This window comes from Glandiceps talaboti, chromosome 2, assembly GCF_964340395.1.
Source record: "Glandiceps talaboti chromosome 2, keGlaTala1.1, whole genome shotgun sequence".
Taxonomy (NCBI): domain Eukaryota; kingdom Metazoa; phylum Hemichordata; class Enteropneusta; family Spengelidae; genus Glandiceps; species Glandiceps talaboti.
The window spans coordinates 5,957,373-5,977,709 of NC_135550.1; the positions used below are offsets into that span (position 1 = coordinate 5,957,373).

The following is a 20,337-nucleotide window of genomic DNA, read 5'->3' on the forward strand; positions in this document are numbered from 1 at the left end:
GAGTATGTATGTGTGTATTGATTATTACTATATTATTTGTTATTATTAATTATTTATCATAAGTACGCCGTGTATCTTTACCTTTTATATTTTGACAGGATAAGGACCATGGACTAGATTAGTTTCTAGTAAACTATTTCCATGGTCCTCACCAGAGCATTTTCTTTATTGTATTTGTATTTTCCTCTCTGTAATGTTATTACCTTATGTTTCCGGTGAAAATAAATTCAATTCAATTCAATTCAAGTCTGTCTGTCTGTCTGTCTGTCTGTCTGTCTGTCTGTCTGTCTGTCTGTCTGTCTATATCCTATATATATCTGTCTGTATCTAGACCTATCTATCTAATCTATCTATTTATTTATCTATCTCTATCTATCTATTAATCTATATGTCTAGGTTGTAAGGATAAAGATGTTTTCTATATTTGATATGTATTATCATAATTTGTATTGGCATTGCAATGATCGATAGTTGTCAGACACTGTTTTAAGCCCGACAAATTCTCTTTTGTGTGTAGGATATTACCACAAAGTGGTCCGATGTGAAGAATCTTGTACCCAAGAGAGACAAAGCTTTGCAGGATGAATTAGCTAAACAGCAAGGTAAGTTTGACGTCTATCAAATTGTAATCAGTAATGTAGTTGATCAGATCCTATACCAACCACATCCCACAGTGTGTTGTCAAACAAGTAATCAAGTTCCTGTTTACATATGGACATCAAGTGAATGTTGACAGTACCGTGTTTATCATCAACCATTTATAAAGAGGTGATTCAGATCGTTAGAGTTGATTTCAGTAATTTTTGGTGTATTTTTTAACTGGCAAAAAATGTTTAAAAAATAGCTTACATGATATAGCTACTGGGATGCACTAGCTGTAACCGGAATGTTTTTTTTTTGAAACTTTTTTTTAGATAAAATGACTTGCTCATAATATTGTACACAATGAGATGTATTTAATCACCTCCTGTGGGTAAATATATTTTGTGTAGTAGTACACACAGTATATAGTGCAGTATACCCAGTCAAATTGTCTTTTGGGTCCACACCCAAAAATCAATGCCCCTGTGAATCACAATTTCAACTTATTAGTATACAATGTATTGATAACATAGACCTTTCATTTACTTGTACAATGTCTAATAATTGGTATTTTTAACAATTGCCAGTCAATATATAGTTAGTTGTTTGCTTGAAAAAACAACGTTTTAAGAAGGCGTTGCTTATCTTAATTTGTTTAATAATTTGTTTGACCCCAAAGTGCTGCTTTGGTGGGCATACACTGTCCATTCTTATAGCAACCACACAAAAAATCCTGTAGGTCTTTTCTAACATCATAACTTGTCATCGATAAGATGTATTTTCATTTATGAATTGTTCATGACTTTGCTAACTTTGCTTTGCATTTATTACTCTGGAAAGCACGCTATCGCCTAACTAAGATTGTTCAATGTGATAGGATTACATGAGTCACATCGATATAAATTATAATCACCCTGTAATCAAGATAGTGTAAAACACTGAATTAAGATAAATGTGTGGCAACTTGTGGAAACCTTGTGAGTGTAATCTTGTCAAAGTCTGTTTATTTGTGTGTATCAACATGTCATAATATAAGCTGACTTGCCGCCACTGTTGTAATGATTTGACGCCTCCTTTTCTTTCTCCAGCCCATGAACGTATGAGACGCCAGTTTGCCCAGAAAGCCAACGTTGTCGGTCCTTGGATTGAGAGACAGATGGAGGCCATTGCTACCATCGGTACTCAAATGACTGGTACATTAGAAGATCAACTACGTAAACTACGCCAGTATGAACAAGCAGTAACACAGTATAAACCAAATATGGATGAATTAGAAACCTATAACCAAGCCTGCCAAGAGGCTTATATCTTTGAGAACAGACATTCTCAATATACAATGGAGGTAGGCTGAACAATCAGATATTATAACCCAATATTTGTCTTTATTTCACCCATAAGAAGAGTGATCTAAAGGGGTCTTGTCACTACAACTTGCTAGTTGAGTAGTGAGAAACCCCTTACGTCATAAGTATTTTCCAGCTGAATGAAAAAAAATATATTAGGGATTGGTATAATTAGACCAGTGTAAGTAATATTTTATGAAATATTGGGGAAAATGATAGTGATTTTGCATATTTTGATTTGTATTTCAAGCAATGACATAGATGCTCATTGTCATGATGTAGAATGACCCGGGTATAAATTCCATATTTTTTGTTCAACTTGGTTTGCACATGGTATACTGATGAATATTTAAACTGCAACCAAGACAAAAATTGACTACAAACTGTGTGCCATCTAATGTTTCAAAGCTTTTACTTTCTAGTTTTCGTCTTTCACAATCATTTCTTTCACAAAAGAAGTACTTGATATTAGTTTAGTACCAAGGAATCTGCTGTAGTTAGTAATAGGCAATATTCAAATTTTGAATCCGGTCGTAATATATGCACGATGAAGCCTAATCAATCAACTTTATCCAAAAGTGTGATACTATTGCACTTGTTGATATTAGTTTGTCTTAGCTCCATGCGTGTGTAGCCAGATTTGCAATAGAATAGGACCTGGTGCATTATAAGACAAATGAGCAATTTGATGCTGTTGTTGTTGTTGTTATTGTTGTTGTTGTTGTTGTTGTTGTTGTTGTTGTTGAGTGTGGAACATTAAAAAATCTTAGTAATGAACCATCTGTGTAAGTATGGATTCTAGAAAAGCATTTGCTGTGAGAGGTAAAGAAAATGAAAAAGGATTGACTTGTAGGTTTAAGATGTTAGTATTGTGTTGATCTGAGACTTACAAGATGTATTTGTATGTTAACAGACAATAAGAGTGGGATGGGAACAGCTGCTGACAGCCATTGCTAGAAACATCAACGAGATTGAAAACCAGATTCTGACCAGAGATGCCAAGGGTATTACAGAAGAACAACTGTCTGACTTCAGAGCATCATTCAACCACTTTGACAAGGTAAGTAGGTTTATACTATACATGTCTCCATTTTTCATCAGGTAAAAGCTAGAAAAGTGCAATGAAATCAAGCGAATCTTTTCAAATAACAAAAGAAATTTGGAGCTTCACAGTCTTGTTTTCAAGGAAATCGTCAATCTTTTATTTACCCCTTGTGAAAATAGTACTCAGTTGCCATATTGGATTCTAAAATGACTACATTTTGATATCATTTTGATCTCTATTTCAAAAATTTATATTGTAATCCCAGATTTGATTTGAACTGAGAATAGGTTAGAGTTTTCTTGAACCAAGTAAGAGTGGAAAGCTTAAAATGTTTATTTCTGAGTCACCTTCTATGTTAAACTCTGGACATTTGATGGTTGGAGTGTCAACGTTATCACGATAGGACAACATTATATCACTGCATTGATATCATTTACATAAATTTTGTATTTATAGAAACGCACCCTCCAACTTGAACCCCGTGACTTCCGTGCCTGCCTCGTCAGTCTTGGCTACAACATTAGAGAAGACAAGATGGGAGACCAAGAGTTTGCACGTATCATGACTATCGTAGATCCCAACAACACTGGTTACGTCACGTTCCAGGCATTCGTAGATTTCATGACGAGAGAGATGACGGACTCGGACACAGCTGATCAAGTCATGTCATCATTCAAAGTATTGGCTGGAGGAAAGGTAATAATAAATACTTATTGTCTAGCTAGGAGGGCACTAGTATACACTTATTGCCAGGCTAGTTATTAGTATATGTCTTACCCTGAAGGATGTTATTACTTATTCTTAGGGTACATATTCTTTTCATAGTCCAAGAAAATCCCTACTTCAGTCCTACACGAATATTTCCCTAGGGAAAATAGAACGCAACTAGTGCCTCTATATGCAAATTGAGGTCACTATGGGTCAATAGTCCATACCACGTGATATGATCTAAGCCAATCACTGATGGCTATGTGTAAGTGATGTGTTATAATACAACATAAATGTAGATGGAATCACATTTTTGCTGAATATAGCACATCTTCTGTAATAACATCACATCAGTATTGTGTTCTCTCTCGGGAATGATAGAGTTAAAGTGATTGTATATAACAAAATAATGTACTGTAATGGTATCAGGCTTTATGAATTGTGAGGGTGGAACCCCCTGGGGAGAAATTGACACTATCAAATTATCATGTTGTATTTATTGCTATGTACAGAACTAATCTACAGACACATTGCTGCAAAGGGGTGTTTAGAAAAATTCAGCAAATGTTGATAAAATCATGTCTTCAATGAAGCACTTTTAGTGCAATAAAATTAACCGTTCAAACAAAATTGAGCACTTGGCAAGAATGGCCTGTAAACTTAGCAAGAATCACCCATAAAATTTACCAATCTTTTCCATATCGTTATTCCTACAGCCATACATCACTGCAGACGAGTTGCGTCGTGAATTGCCTCCAGACCAGGCTGAATACTGTATCACCAGAATGGCACCATACAGAGGTCCTGATGGTGTACCAGGAGCGTTTGATTACATGTCATTTTCAGCATCACTTTATGGAGAATCTGATTTATAAGATGGTCAACCCTGCAGTACCCATAAATCATTGTGTTCCGCTGATGGAATTGAATAGTATTAGCAACCAGGTTTTTTTAGCGACACTGTGTCGGCAGTTTCAACTATATACCGACGTATTACCAGTGAAGTTTATCCACAGTTTGAGATACGTTATTTACAGCGATATTATCGAACAAAGCTTTAGTCAGATCACACCCACCCAACCCCATTCATCAGTTCAAAAACAGAGACTTCATTATTTTTTCATAGAAAACTTTTTCATACCCAATATTCTGAACTGGTGGTAGATTTTTATGTACAAAAAGTAGGTAACTGGTGTGCTCTCTTTATTTTTTGTGGCTACAGGAACAAGGCCCATAATACTGCCTGTCTATATCTTCACAATTGGTAAATTTGAAAAACAGCAAAATACAAAATACCAGAAAATGGTGATACCGTCTGTACTCCCATACGTTTTGCTCAGACACATTTTTGTTTCCGCCACACTTGCGACTGTGAATGTTTTTTTTTCTTTTTATATCATGTATGTATCCAGGTATGTCAACAACATACCAAGATTTCTCTGAAATAACTTATCTACCATTCACGTAATTGTTTTTGCAATGCATGTCGGGAATACCAAAATGTGTGAACAAAACTGTGGAGTAGAGACCGGATCACTAAAACACTTTTTCTGTGTATTTCATGATGCTACCACCCCTATAAAATGTAAGCGGAACAAACTCAAGTATTAAAAACAAGCCTTATGACTTTTGTCAAGGGGTGGCAGGTTGGGAAATGTTTTGCGATGTTGGAATCGAGAGATGGCCTCCACAAGTCATCCCAACTTAAATACACCACATGTGTATCAGTTTTGGCTTCTAAGATTTTAAGAGCAGATGAAACAAAATGGTTTTGTTTCTAGCTTCATAAACAGTTGACAAACCTCGTCATTTGATGCCAGATAAAGTAGGACAAGCATCTTTGAATGAAAAAAAAAAGATGATAATTTTGACTTATTTTAAACTCTAGAAGTGATACGTTTGTATTTAGATGGAGTGTTTGACAATTGGTATTACAAAAAAAAATGAGAAAAGAGAGTGGAGAGAGAGAGAGAGAGAGAACTCTAGAGGCTGTTTAAAGAAAGTGTTCTGTGCACCCAGCCCCTTTTTAATTATGATTACTAGGACTCTTTGATTTTTCCCACAGCTTCATTTCCCAAATGTTTTATAGTCTATGTGTAAGAAGACATGCATGTAGTTTATGATGTTGCTGTTCAACCGGTTGAAACGATAGGTTTCAAAAAGAAAATGTTCAAGATTATCCAAGTAAACAAAATTCTACATGTTATATCAGAGTAGTGCTTTTGCCGAACTCTCTTTGAATGTTCATGAACAAATTAGTTTCTTGCTTGATAGATATTTTTTGTCGGCATTAACAAAATTGTATTTTATACCAGAATACATGTTTAGTATGTAACATAGTTTTTTATACAAAAAAATGTTGACTGTACTTGCCCAAAATTATTCCTTACTAATGGCGTCGTTCAACTTCACCAGAACTGATGATAATGATGTCATCAACTTTCAATGGTTCAGTGCCATTGTGTGAGCGCCCTCTCTGGCAAAATGGTGCATGTTAACCTTTGATGTCTGAGCGCCCTCTGTGGCAGTTGACCATTTGTCCGTTACTTGTGTCATCACAGTCTGTTTGTCCATCTCAAAAGTCCATGCACAAAGATTGTGTACAAAAAACTAGATGTAATCTGGTGATAAAGGTATATTTTTGGATCTGAACAAAATCACAAAACTTCTGAAGTGCAGAAAATTCTTTTATCAACACAGAGGACGATCATGATCAGGCAATAGAGCCTAGATAACATTTATATACATGTAAATTTTGTATGTAGTACAAGTGGCATCCACCCCTACAAATCAATCATGCACTCTTCCAAGCAACAGAACAATAGGACTGTACCATTTAGTAGGAGGGAACTGTACAGACCATTTCTTTTGACCCATTTCCCTGCCCCCTAGTACTATAAAATTATCCAAATCCACTGTCATGGTTACAGTTGCCTAGCGATGCCTTGTGACCATAGAGTGTCTCCAAGTTAACTTATACTGATATTTTGTTGTAAAACCAAAAAAAAGAATGCATATCTTTTTTGCAATGGAATGTGCTTGCCGTTGATTTTATTTTCAAATTATGGATTTTGGCAGGTGTGGTGTAGTTTGTAAATGGAGTTATAATAGGGAGCTGATGTTTATTTGGCTAGGGTATTTTTTTTAATAACAGCTTAATCGTTTTTTATGTACATGTATTAACAGACAGACTTTCAGGATTTCCTGAGAGATATGTTGAGGAACATTATAATAATTACTTGAGCCAGCGTCAGAATCATAGAACTGTTTTCTGCTGTAATGAAACCCCAATGCCCTCGTTATATGAAGTGTTGTCACTCTCTAACCAATTAATATTAATTTTAGATATTAGGTTTTAGAAATAGACGTCTGTGAATTATTAATTTCACATTTAACCCCAGATAAAGAAAACCCAAACAATCAAAACACTTTACACTCTATAGACAGTGCATAAAATTTTGTTCTTTTTTGCGTCTTACAGTTGTCAGTCATTAGTAAATATCTTTAGAACGTTATAGATCACAACGTAATGTTCAGAATCCATTTATAATATGGCAGAGTTTCAAGATACACTTTTTTTTTTTTTAATATGCAGCTTTCACGGTAACCCTGTATATTTAACCATCTTTTCACAGTTTCAGCCATTTTTATACATACTACAGTCCTTGTACACTTTAAAACATAGTTGGTAGATTTAGGAGACGCTCGCAACTCAAGTCAGTGCTTGTAATAACAGATAGCAGCTTTTCATGCTCTTAAACTTCACACCTGTATTTGACAGAAATGGTTATTAAATAAAAAGAATGACATCGTCATTGTTTATTGTCTGTAGTGTCATGTAGAGGGCGCTGTGCTGTGGGTGAGGCAAGTTTGAAGACTGTCCACTAGTGACATGGCACAGGAGATGAATGCTTGGTAGTTGTTTTGTGGTAAGACAGTGGTTGCAGCTAACTAAGATAGACACAAATTAAAGCTATTGGTCGATGTGCTAGATTACACAAATGGGTAATAGCAGTTCTTCTGTTTTACAAATCATTATAATCACCCTGTTGAAACCAAAGTAGTGTGTAGTCACTTGAAACATCATCCTACTGTGAGTAAAATTAAATTAATGCCCATTCAGTTGAGTATATCAACATGTCACATCAATAGTTTTAGTTTGTTTCATAGGAAAACGAAACCTTGCTTGCCACAGTCATATATAATAGGACTCGATGACTACTTGAACGAGAACGCCACTCCAGGAAATTGTCATTTTCATAAATTATGGGTTCTGAAGAGTCATTTTATGATTTTACATCGCCAACAATTACTTGTGATTTCAGAAAAACATCAAGTTGATCTTGTACCTTTATAGGGTAGCTTTTACTGTGGACATTGCATCATGGGAATTGCTTCCCGAGAGAATTGGTAAGGAATCCTCTTGAGTTGGTTTCGTTCATTATATTGGTTAGCACATGAAAAAGACATGCTGAATCTTGTGGCAATTTTGTCTTCTGAAGAAGCACATCAGGCCGCACCCACCCATCCAAGGAAAATATTCCAAATACAATCTCATTCATGAATGCAATAATGAACAATTTATTATTAAAACTATTACTGCATACAGTCATCCAGTGATTCTTACAAAAATAGCATATGCATGGAAATCTACAGATGAAAAACTCCCTGAGAAATGCAAGTATTCATTAACCCACAAAAACAAAAGGCAATGTGAATCCAACACTGAGGGCGCTATACATCTTATGAAAGTCGTAGACATTACATGGCATTGCCTTGCATAGTTTTATTGTTGTACATCATAAAAACAACTTTCTTTTGGCTTGAGTTTTCTTCTGTAGCATGGAAACCCTGTGTAAATAGATAACTACACAGAATGACAAAAGTCAAATTTTTGTTTAAAATTTATGATATACACTAGGGAAAAACAACTCGATGTCGATTTCTGATTTGATGTTCATGTTTTAATTCATGCACATATTATTACTTTTACAAAATAATTCAACTAACCTCTATCATTTAAACATTTTTGTTTTGTAAACAGAGCTAAATAGATACCACAGAAACATTAATTTTCTATATTCAAAAAAATTCTGTAGGTGTGTTGTAAATCCAGTACTTAAATAGTAACAAACAGACTATTTACAACTCATATACTTATTTCTTTCCTCAGAAATATCTATAAAAAAAACAAAAACAACAAAAAACTTGAGTTGAGTATGGACAAAACTCTGTTTAAAGCTGAAATGTATAAATTGTATATTAAATTTATGAAAATTGTACAAATCTGAGATTGTCTTTACAATTTAGGAACCATTACTGCATCAGCTGCCGAATTTGAGCTGAAACAAATCAATGTCACATACTGTGTGTGGCAAGTATAGTTTGATTTCTATCTTGATCACCTGGCTAACTTTTAATACTAGGATTCAGATGTCAATTTCATCATATGATACTGTACATTTCAACTCTGTCAAGACTACATTCTAAATGTAATATTTTGGTCTGATTCTACAAAAACAACAAAAAAACAATCTGTATTATTTTGCATTATCATTCGGTTAGGTACATCAAAAATTAATCCATCTGATAAATTTTTTAGGTTATGTGCATCAATAGAAATTCAAAAGTATGATACTATTTCCAAACTTGACAATAACATCTAAACTAGTAAAATACACTATTCTGTTCAATGGTACTGAACCCTTCCTTAAATATGTACTTTTATTTCTATGACTTGTATTTCAATAGTCAACATTATTTGTAGCTTTATCATATCCTATCCTATATCTACATTAAGGGATGTTTTTTTATAAATGACACACTATCTAGTATTTGACACTATCTCAACAATAATTGCAGGTTTATCATTTCTACTTTAAATGACTACATAAAATGCCATCAAGTATTCTATGACTGCTTCCTATCATTGTCACTACTGACATACAGTATAGTCAACTGTACTTGGTCTGTTTCAAGTTCTGTTTTTGAATCCTGTTTCTCCCAACTTATAGTTTCTTGTGTACAAACAAATACCCCTCTGGTAGAAAAAGGATTTGACAAAAGTCAGTTTCAAATAGCATGTAATATATTGATTGAGAAAGTGTCTTGAACTTTCAGTTACTGACTTTGGCTGTGGTTTATTTCAGAGCTGAGGTGGTATGAAATTAGATTTCATTATTATTATTATTATATAGATAGCATCATAATCTACGTAATTAAAAGTGACAAAATTTTCTGTCATCATTTTCAAAACTAAGTGGTCCGGTCAATTCTCAGGTACCTGCAATAGCATTTTATCTCATGCTAGAGGGTCTAAAGAATGTCGACTTATTCTCACATACACCTATCACAATGCATGTGTTGTGTAGTGAAGTGGAAGTCACACTGGTCAACCAAGAAATCGCATGATTGTGACATTTCAGGTGATAAAATTGTTGCAGGTAATAAGAATTGAATATCAACAACAACTTCCTGACAGTAACTACACAAAGCAAAGACGAAAGTAAAAATTGGAAAGTCAAACAAAACCCTAAACATTAGATCACAAAAGCCACATACTTTGTTTCCAATATTTTGGCACATATATACATTTTAAGGCTATCATATAGAATTATCAAAACAATATTAAAATATAAAAATATCTGATTACAATATATACAATCTAAACCATGGAAAAAAAAAATCAGAACTCTCTGAAACTTGACCCTGCAGTGGCCTTCATTTACATGTAGATACAAACAAGTATTCATTTACTTTCTCTATAGAAGTGTGAATAATTATTTTCTTAAAGTTATGCAAAAAATAGTTTTCTCTCATAAATGTGCAATATGGGAGAACACCATCATTTTCGTTATGTTCACTGTTGTGATGACAATTTTTTGATATAAAATAAATATGGTGTATATTCACCACTATTATGTACAGTAACTGTTATACATCACAAGATAGAAAATTGCTGTACATGCTAAAAACAAGAAATGATGAAAAATAATGCCTCAATTCACACTTACACTAAAAAGAGAGCTTGAGTATTACCTACACTGAACTTCCTTGTATGAAATTGACTGTCACTTTAACGCAACTGTTACTAGGTGTTTCATTTCAACCACCACCCACTCCCCACCCTGATAAATTAAAAGTATATATAGAGTACACCATCTATACATCTATACACCATCTACACCTACTTACTCTTCACTGTAAAATCTACAGAAACTCTACTCCTAAAACAACACCTTGCATCTGGACCAATGCAAAACTTGTCTCATAACTTGTAAAGACTGGAAAAGAAAGTAGATTCTCATCACTATGGAAACAGAGTGTTTTTATAATTTTACAATGTCTATACTGATAATTCAGCTGAAATGACTCTATCATGAAATGTACACAGAGTAGTGTAACTCTTACTGTATGTAATGACTACTATGACTATGTTTGTTAGACAAGGTACAGATCATTTCAGTGTTTTTATGAAGGTTTGGGAACCATGGTAACAGGGTGCAAAATCTAATAAAAGTTACACAGATTTCCATTACATATCATTTTGGTGTGTAACCATGGTAACAACTGGGGAAATCTGATTAAGTTTACATATATATTTCTTGATTTTGTTCCATAATTTTGGTGGGTAACCATGTGTGTACAAGAGGTGGCAATCTGATAAAATTTGCATAGATTTCCATACTTTGTACTAGAATGTTGGTGGGGAACCTGTGGAACTTACTAAATAGCTAGATATTACCTACTCACTACCCTTAACAAAGCATGCTAGCAAATTCATAACCATTATGGCAACGAGAACCCTTCAAGGTCAGGTTTGTTTCTATTATTAGATTCCTTCAAAGTCAAGTCAAAGTTCGTTTCTATTATTAGAATCCTTCAAGGTCAAGTTCTTTCCTATTCTTCTGTACATCACTAAACTTTCTAGTCATTCTGTCCATCAGACTAAAGCCTACATTAGATGCAAACATAGTAGTAATACTTTCATGACCAGCATCCACAGCTAAGTCATAGGCTGATTTTCCCTTCTTGTTCTGTAGCTGTGTATTCGCTTTATATTCTAGTAACGTCTGAATTAATCTCTTGGTTTTAGGTCCTTTAAGAACTGCTTCATGTAATGCAGTATTGCCTCTCCTGAAAAGAAGAAATGGAAAAAATTAACTTGTAGTAGTTAAATAATTTTGTTCTAGAAAATCTCACATTTGAGAATGCATAAACTTGTTGGGACTGACTGTACTATTAAAAGGAAAAAAAAAATGCTTGTATTAAGAATTTTAGTTGTAATCTCTACAATTTTACAAAAGATTTCTGTAAATAACTTCTAATTACACATACAGTGCCACATTATCAGTGCCAGACTGAGTGCTACAATATTATCAGTGTTTAGGTAAAATATTCAACAGCGCCCTCATACAACTGCATATTTTACCCTGTTGTTTTTATGTGTTTATTCCCAAGGCAAAACTTGTTCATTAAAGAGTAGCTGGTGTTCCTTTTTTAAAGTGTATGGCAGTATAAAATCACAAAATCAGCAAAATCATGAAACCAAAGAAATCATTTAATTAATAAAGAGTTTTGTAAACCTATCAATAAAATAACAATTATAATCAAAGCGATTTCACTGCACCACTGACCCTGACTCAATGAGATGTGACACAGTCTCAACAGCACAGTACTCAGTACTTACTTTCCAAATCTTTGATTGACTTTGGCATCATTTTCTAAGAGTACTTCTATACAATCTCTATGATCATTGATGACGGCCAATCCTAATAGAGTTATACCATCGTTATTTTCAGTATTTGGATCGGCACCCTGTAAGAAAACACAACAAATTATGCTATTGTTCTAAACATATGAGGTGACAGTGTCATTCTCCTTCATGTAATATTTTGTATTGTTTTCTGATAATTCCCTTTTCTTCTGCTTTGGCATCCATAGGTGACATATACCTGGTCACTTCATGTTTGAGAAATATAATGAAAGTTCACTTGTGTGCCTTTTAGGCTTATCCGGAATATTCTGTGACTGATGATAATACCCATTCTAAACATAACCACCCTTAAAAAATAGTACAGTTCTAAAATAAAAATTGAAGAGCACAACTTCAGAGTAGCTTCTGATCATCTTGAAAAATTTTGAACAAATTACAAATCATCTTATGAAACTATCAAACTCCACTGACCTCGTCTAGAAAATGTTGTACTTCTTCTGGTCTTCCATCTCCCTTGGCACCAACCTCTTTCAATATAAGTCTTTCTTCAGGCTAAGAGAGATTTACAAATTGATATATGATTGAAACCTGACAAACCAGTAATCCAGCACAACCTAGTATTCTGTACAATACATGTGTTACATACATTATAATATTGTACATCCTAAACAGTACTAAATCAACTGTACTTAAATGTATTTGTGTAGCTGTGCACACAAATCAAACTTATTTTGGGTCCACACCCTAAAATCAGCAACCCCCACTGTGATCATGTTTCAACCTGTTACTGTACCACTTTTGAACAAAATCAACTCTAATTAATGTGTACTATGTCTAATTTTTGGTATTTTAACAATTTTCTGCGAATAAAATATCCTATATTTACCCTAAGTTTTTCTTCATGCGACCTTTCACGTTCTCTTTCATCTGAGCGGTATGTCTTTTTCCATCTAGGTACTGGATTTTTCTTGTTCTTTTTAACCACTCTCCTTTTTGGTGTTCTTGTGGAATCTGCCGAGTCTAGACAAGAGTCAAAGAAATTAAACTTTAGCTTGTGACTGATAAAAAACCACTTCATTGTGAGACCTTTATGATTTATACTGCTGTTATTGTCTTGAGAAAATAACATGAAGTTTTTTACCTCTCTGATGAAAAATATTTTAATATGAATTCTGGCACCGTGTGTATAGCTGTTTGTTGGAAGTCACACATGAAATTTGTTGAGTCACTAAAGAAACACTTCAGATCTGAAAACTGACTGTGTTTATAGCTGATTTTGTATTTTTTTGATGGAGAGCCAGGGAAGCTTGTTGTTGTAAAACTCATTGGAAACTTAATTGCATTTTTATACATGTTTATTGAAGTACAAAATTAATACTTACTGTAACTGTAAATACTGCCATCATCACTATAGTACTCCCTCTCTCTGGTTGCAAAATACCTTGGCCCTGAAATGAATATGATAAGTTCAAATCAATTAGTAAGACTGGAAAACATATGCTTAACACATATCCATTGTGTCCATTTTGGAACTCAAAAAAATTAGCCTCAGCAACAGGGTTGGGGAAGTTAGAGCACTGGGTTGGGGTGATAAAATGGTTGTTCAGTATACAAATTACTGATGTCTGGAAAGCTACTGAAAAAAAGGACACCCTGGAATTACCCTCCTAACTTCTCATGATGCCATTAACTAGTGTTTACCGTTCTACAAACAATACTAGTAGGTTCCACTCTGTGACTTGTTGAAAAAACATTACATATCAATGAATATAGTCTGTAAGTAAGGTACATGTACAGTGTGGCAGGGCGCCCTCATACATCGGTGAACCCCTCGGTAGAGTGGTACGACATATCTTACAGTCTATGAACACTATATCAGTGATTTATTTGTATGACTATAATAGCTCTTTGCTGAGGACACTCTTCACAATGCAGATCTTGTGACATGCCAACTGACCTGTTCTTCCATGTTTGTGAGTTTGACAAGGACGACTAATGATATGATTGGGTGTTGGCATTTTTCTAAAAGTGACTGTGACACTGAATTCATCCACGTCTTCCTCTACTGCACCTCCAATAATCTGTCAAGGAATCAAAACATGGTTATACTTACATTGGTGGCATGCAGCAAATTTTACACAAAGTTTACTTAAAATAAATGATGGCTAGAGAGGGCGTGTCCTCCATACAAACTGTGAACATTTCAAACATGTCAAAACTCAATCTATCTTTTGTCATCTCAATTCAGTAGTACAGAACAAAGTCCACTGATGCATTCTCCACTAAAAAAATGTCAAACATAGTCCCTTCAAAACTGAAGCATTGGAGTGGGTTAGGGTGGGGACTATAGATAGGAATGATATAGACAAACACAGTAACATTTCTATAGTTTATCTATTTGGATAAACACATTCTATAAATATATATGCTGCTATTATGAAATAAATCATATCAGGAATCACCTTGCAGAACTTGTGTAATAAAAACAGAACCAAACGTTCTGAAAATCATCATCAATTTTATTCAAAATGGCTCAGAACATCACAACGCTGTTGACAATTTTGAAAACACAATACTTTTTTGTCATTTGTTTATCATGGATTTTTTTTAAAGCAATGAACTTGGCTCAAAGTTTACTTGTAAAGAATCTGAAATCTTCATTATAGAGACAGTAAAGCTAAAGAAGCGAGCCGTCCAAACTTACCCTTGTCAATTTGGGTTCAGCAATAGCAGCTCTAAATTCTGCATTCTCTTCTGTAAATGCTTTGATATGTTCACAAATATGAGTCAGCTGTTTCTGCCAATAACCTATCATAGATAATGTATTCAACAACAGGACAAATAAATGATACAGCTACTAGAAACACCATTTTTCATTTCGTTTATAACACCATTTCTAACAAAGTCTCACACTTATCATACCTGGTCATCTCCTAGGTGGGCAACTTTTACACTGTAGATATGTCACACACTCAGAAAATGCGATTCGGGTGGTAGTTTGATTTAGCGCTGCTGGCTTTATAGCCAAAATGATGTAGGCTTGGTGTTTCACTGATGTAACATGACATTTAATACACACCCTCAGACAACTTCTTATGCAAAAGAAACAATTACATAGGTGTCGTGCACAGTGGGGATGTAGAAGTAGTCAAGTTGAAATGTTGATTATCAGTTAGAAAATAAACAATTGAAGCCATTAAAATCATCAAGTTCACGTGTAATGTTTTCATTAGAAGCCTGTTTTTACTGCAGTGTGAGAGAATAGCAATGCTTATCAGTGTCACTGTTCAATGTGATTGGGTAAAGGATCCTGCTGTGTTTGCTATGTCTCTGTTAGTGTTAGTTTAGAGTTGAAATATGTCTATCTTTGTGTCAAAAACGTAATGTCCCATGAGTGAAACACCAAGCCAACATCATTTTAGCTGTAAGTCCTTTCTACAATTTCCACGAATTCTGAAACAAGCATTGACAAATTGTAGCTGTGTATATCTGTGGTCCTAACATGATTTTGGAGTGTTATTTTCCAAATCATTGGTATTAAAAAAACAGCTAGTAGGCAGATGTTTATATTGCTTTCAACTCACCTCGTCCTACACTGACATCTGCTATCTGGGGTTTCTTTTCTTCTTTGATCCTTCTCAACTCAGCTCTCAGTTTATGCAATTCCTCTACCTCTGCTCTCATATGATGTACTTGTTCAGGAGTTGGGAAGACTAGCCCTGTAGTTTGAGTAGCAATGGATTGTTTATCCAGTGTATGTAATGGTACTGACAAGGGGGTATTTCCCCAGTTAACGTGGGTATTGCTGTCAACCTGAAATGGAAAAGAATACAGTATCAATACCACAAACACAATGTACCTTAGTACAGCAGTAAATGAGTACAAAATGCAGCTTGTTTTGTCAACTTGTTATGCACCTCAGTCAGCTTCTTTCAAGATGTTACATTCATGCCCTTCAATGTGTGTTTCAACCAGGGTGCATGTCCATTTATAATATGTTCCGAGCTGACATGAGTACAATATATTTTAGCCTGTAAGATACTGACATTCGTGCCACACTATCAGCCAGCACTTATCTTGTTAAGTACATGTAGCCTGACAGGGCTGAACAACACAACATATCTTAAAGTCTAGGGTATATTATGTCAACTTGAAGTTGGTAGAATAGAGTATGTATTATATATATTTGTGTTATGAATGCCAAGTACAATGACAGTCAGTATTGCTGCAATCAATAAGTATATACATATTTGACAAATCAATGTCATATATACAATCTCTCGTATACACTATTTATACACTCAATTTTTAAAGGGACATGGGCCAGATTTCAACAATCTTTTTCTTGTGTGATATTTTTGCTTCCTATGAGTATTGAAACCTATTTACAAAATGTAATAATCACCACTAATAACTATGAAATCTGAAGCATAAAAGTTTAATAGTCAAATTGAAGAAATGTCAACAAGGTACTTTTTGAGTAGTCTGGATGCTAGTCTAGTTCCTACACGAGGTATTACAATTACTACAATCATCTTCACTCATTCATGTATAGGGAAAGTCATTATTCTAGCACAGAAGTCTGTGCTACCCCTGACTGTCTTAATATAAACATGATGACGTTATTGCATCCCACATGATTTTAGTTTCAGATTGAAGAGGTGGAATTTGGTTAATGAGCAATCGTCTAAAGGAACTAACCAATTGCAAGACTGCCTGTCAATTTGTCTACTACACAATGTCAATGAACTATTCATACAGTACATTCTCATAACACATTGGAGTTCTATAGACTATAATATACTGACCAGTAATTTCACAGCAGACATGCTTCACTGAATGGTTAAAGAAATTTTGAATATGAATTGAAAATTACTTTTGAGAACTTTACATGTACCTATCACACTATAGGTTGTTGACTTTCAAACAATATGTCTGGACATATAAAATGGGAAAGTATATAGTATATCTCCCTTGGAAAGGACTTATTATGCACTTTACACATAAATGTAATTGTGCATATTGTGTAATTCCACCATCAAATACAGCAAAAGGAAGTCCCTAAGGATGGGATTACACTATATAATAGATCTCATGGGAAATCATATACCCTCCAATTAAACTCTTTTCCTTTATACCTCTAGGCATGTCAACTAACCTACAGTCAGCTCTCAAAATGGTACAGTCAAAAACTGCATAGAGAAGATTGGTTGCCAAGGCTGTACTATTATTTAAATTTTCCGGCAACCAACACATTATGTTATAATGTAATTTCTGTACCTTAAGGGAAAGCTGTATTAGTTGCTAGACATGATTAACATGTAAATTGGTGGATGGAATTACCTGATAATATTTCAAGATCAGTGTTCTCCCCACTATAGAAAGTGCAATGATAATACTGTCTCACCTTGCCACTAAGGCCGCCATGTTTGGCATGTTTCTGCCATGCTTCAAAAGTGTTCTACCTTCATTTAGCTTTAATTAAGTAATCTTGAATGACACTGACAATATTATAATTCTACTTTCCCATGGAGAGAAACGGCTGGCCCCCAATGTCCATTGTATTGAATATAAACATGTCAGAGTGTGTATTCAATGTTGAAGACATGCATATCATATGCTAATCATTATGCAAATTACCATTTATTGATATGTAAATCTTTTTTTCAAATTTGTCAGCATCTATCTTTGGGGAGAACATTAGAAATAAAGCAACTCCATAGTTGTAGAGAGTGTCCCTTAAATGACATTCTTCAAAAAGATGACCACTCAGTTAACCAGCAAATTCTAGCACAAACACGAATGTACTTTGTATATATTGTACATTTCAAATCTGAATTCATCTTTCACTCTTTGAAGCTGCTCTTTCAGTTAGCTGTACAAATGAAAGCTAATGCAAACTAACATCCACACATATGCAGCACAACAATCTAATCCCACACTGAGATGTAATGAAATCATTTCTACAACTTAAACATAGTTTGTGCATCAATACTTATGTCGCTGATAAAGGATGTTTTTCTGATATTATTATTACTTTGAGCTGACAGGAAGGTTTTTATTCTGTGAACTGGAATTAATACTAAAAAAACATTAATTTACCACAGGTTTAGTCGTGCTGAAAGCTGGCCTATCAATGTCCTTGGTAACTATTCTATAAAATGGAAAGTAATTACTTGGCAAATTAACCAACTACCCAACACTCAAAAATTGCTGAATAAATTATCCCACATGTAAATTTATTGAACAACTGGTATCCCAGGCAAAATTGCTGACTGAATGAGCTTAAATGCAAAATAGCTCAATGACTGGGCTAAATGAAAAATTGCTGAATGAATAAACTTACATGCAAATATGCTGAATAAATATCACATGCAACATTGCTAAATAAATGATCTCACTCAAAATTGCTGAATAAATGATGTTGTCAATTACAATATTGAATATGTTGCATGTTTTAAAAGTGTTGTTTTTTACCACTAACACAACAATAATACATGGCTACTATATCATTGAAAGATGAATCAGTAGGCTTTTCACTTTAGTTTATAGCTTCACTGAGATATCAACACAAAAAAAGCACCAAATTGAAATATTTATATTATCTACATTGTATGGAAAATGCTGTAGGGAGTGACTTTTTCATGAACATGTAAACTTGTTATTCAAGTTACTCAGCAATAAATGACATCTTAACATAGTACATGGATATCTCCATTTAAGGTTTTAGTTCAATTTGTACAATGTACATGTACCTACAAATGTATCTCCTAGGCTATGCTATCATCTATTATACCATGCACAAGCCAAAATATTGTCTTCGAACAGAAAATATGGATTGTACACCCTGGTTGGTCTACGTCATGACAACCCATGTCTACGTCACTCATCTGCAGTGCTCAAAGTCAAAACATTACAAAATTAATTGCCATTATTTTTCCCCAATTATACAAGAAGTTTGCTTGAGGAGGTATAATTATATTATTCCTAAATATTTGTCTTCATTAAGCTGGAAAATACTCGTCTAGTGACCTTCACTTTAATAGGTCACTCGTATTCTGCTTGGCTCTATGAAGAAAAATACTGGGGAATAATATCTCTAAATAGTAATGTTCACACTACACAAAGAAGGTAACTGTAGTTTTCAAATTTCCCATTTTTGACAGAAAGTGATTTAGTGAAAAGCATATTTTGGAAAGTTTTCAGAACACAATACCTGCAAGAGGTGTTGATGTGTAGGGAGGGGTATAATTAAACTATTTCATGTATGTTTTATACAAAATGATGGCCCAGAATCCCCTACACTACTATAACACTAAAGTTAAATCTAAAAGTTAAAATAAAACACTCACTACAAAATTTAGTACGGTATATTCAAATAGTTTCATGTATGTTAATTCCAAAGTTTGAAGAGGATTACCACCGAAATGATAAGTTAAACCTACCAGTATTTACCATCCTAAATAAAACACTCTCTAGAACATTTTTTATTTGAACTTTTTATGTACTCTACTACATGTAGTTAAATTCTTTAAAAAAAAATAATTTGAATGGGCGGCTCTTTTTTTTAGTAGAAGTCATACTCAGTATAGTCAATGGAAAGCTATAACCAAAGCCATAAAAGTATAGAAATCAAATTGCTCATTATGCATCCTGGCTTTTAAGAAGAAATATCCCACGTACTTCCTTTCCCTTTCACATATAAAGAAGACTGCAACACAATATGTCTAAATGTCGATTAGGCCAGCCTTAGTTAATTCTATGTTTCTCATCACCCAACCAACACAATATGTCTAATGTCAATTAGGCCAGCCTTAGTTAATTCTATGTTTCTCATCACCCAACCAACACAATATGTCTAAATGTCAATTAGGCCAGCCTTAGTTAATTCTATGTTTCTCATCACCCAACCAACACAATATGTCTAATGTCGATTAGGCCAG

General features: G+C 34.2%; 2 protein-coding genes across 2 annotated transcripts in view; one reads left to right on the plus strand and one right to left on the minus strand.

Annotated features, from left to right (window-relative positions):
* Nucleotides 1-7,493, plus strand: part of LOC144450420 (alpha-actinin-like) — a 60,776-nt gene extending 53,283 nt beyond the window's left edge. Inside the window, exons 16-20 of the mRNA XM_078141019.1 lie at nt 518-602; nt 1,671-1,924; nt 2,839-2,985; nt 3,427-3,666; nt 4,395-7,493. Coding sequence (XP_077997145.1) covers nt 518-602; nt 1,671-1,924; nt 2,839-2,985; nt 3,427-3,666; nt 4,395-4,553 — 885 coding nt within the window. The 3' untranslated portion in view covers nt 4,554-7,493. The remainder of the gene's footprint in view (nt 1-517; nt 603-1,670; nt 1,925-2,838; nt 2,986-3,426; nt 3,667-4,394) is intronic.
* Nucleotides 7,494-10,806: 3,313 nt separating this feature from the next.
* Nucleotides 10,807-20,337, minus strand: part of LOC144453365 (double zinc ribbon and ankyrin repeat-containing protein 1-like) — a 45,035-nt gene continuing 35,504 nt past the window's right edge. Inside the window, exons 8-15 of the mRNA XM_078144643.1 lie at nt 15,979-16,207; nt 15,099-15,202; nt 14,352-14,475; nt 13,777-13,842; nt 13,281-13,414; nt 12,866-12,946; nt 12,368-12,495; nt 10,807-11,814 (exon numbers count right to left, since the gene is read on the minus strand). Of these exons, the coding sequence (XP_078000769.1) occupies nt 11,550-11,814; nt 12,368-12,495; nt 12,866-12,946; nt 13,281-13,414; nt 13,777-13,842; nt 14,352-14,475; nt 15,099-15,202; nt 15,979-16,207 (1,131 nt within the window). The 3' untranslated portion in view covers nt 10,807-11,549. The remainder of the gene's footprint in view (nt 11,815-12,367; nt 12,496-12,865; nt 12,947-13,280; nt 13,415-13,776; nt 13,843-14,351; nt 14,476-15,098; nt 15,203-15,978; nt 16,208-20,337) is intronic.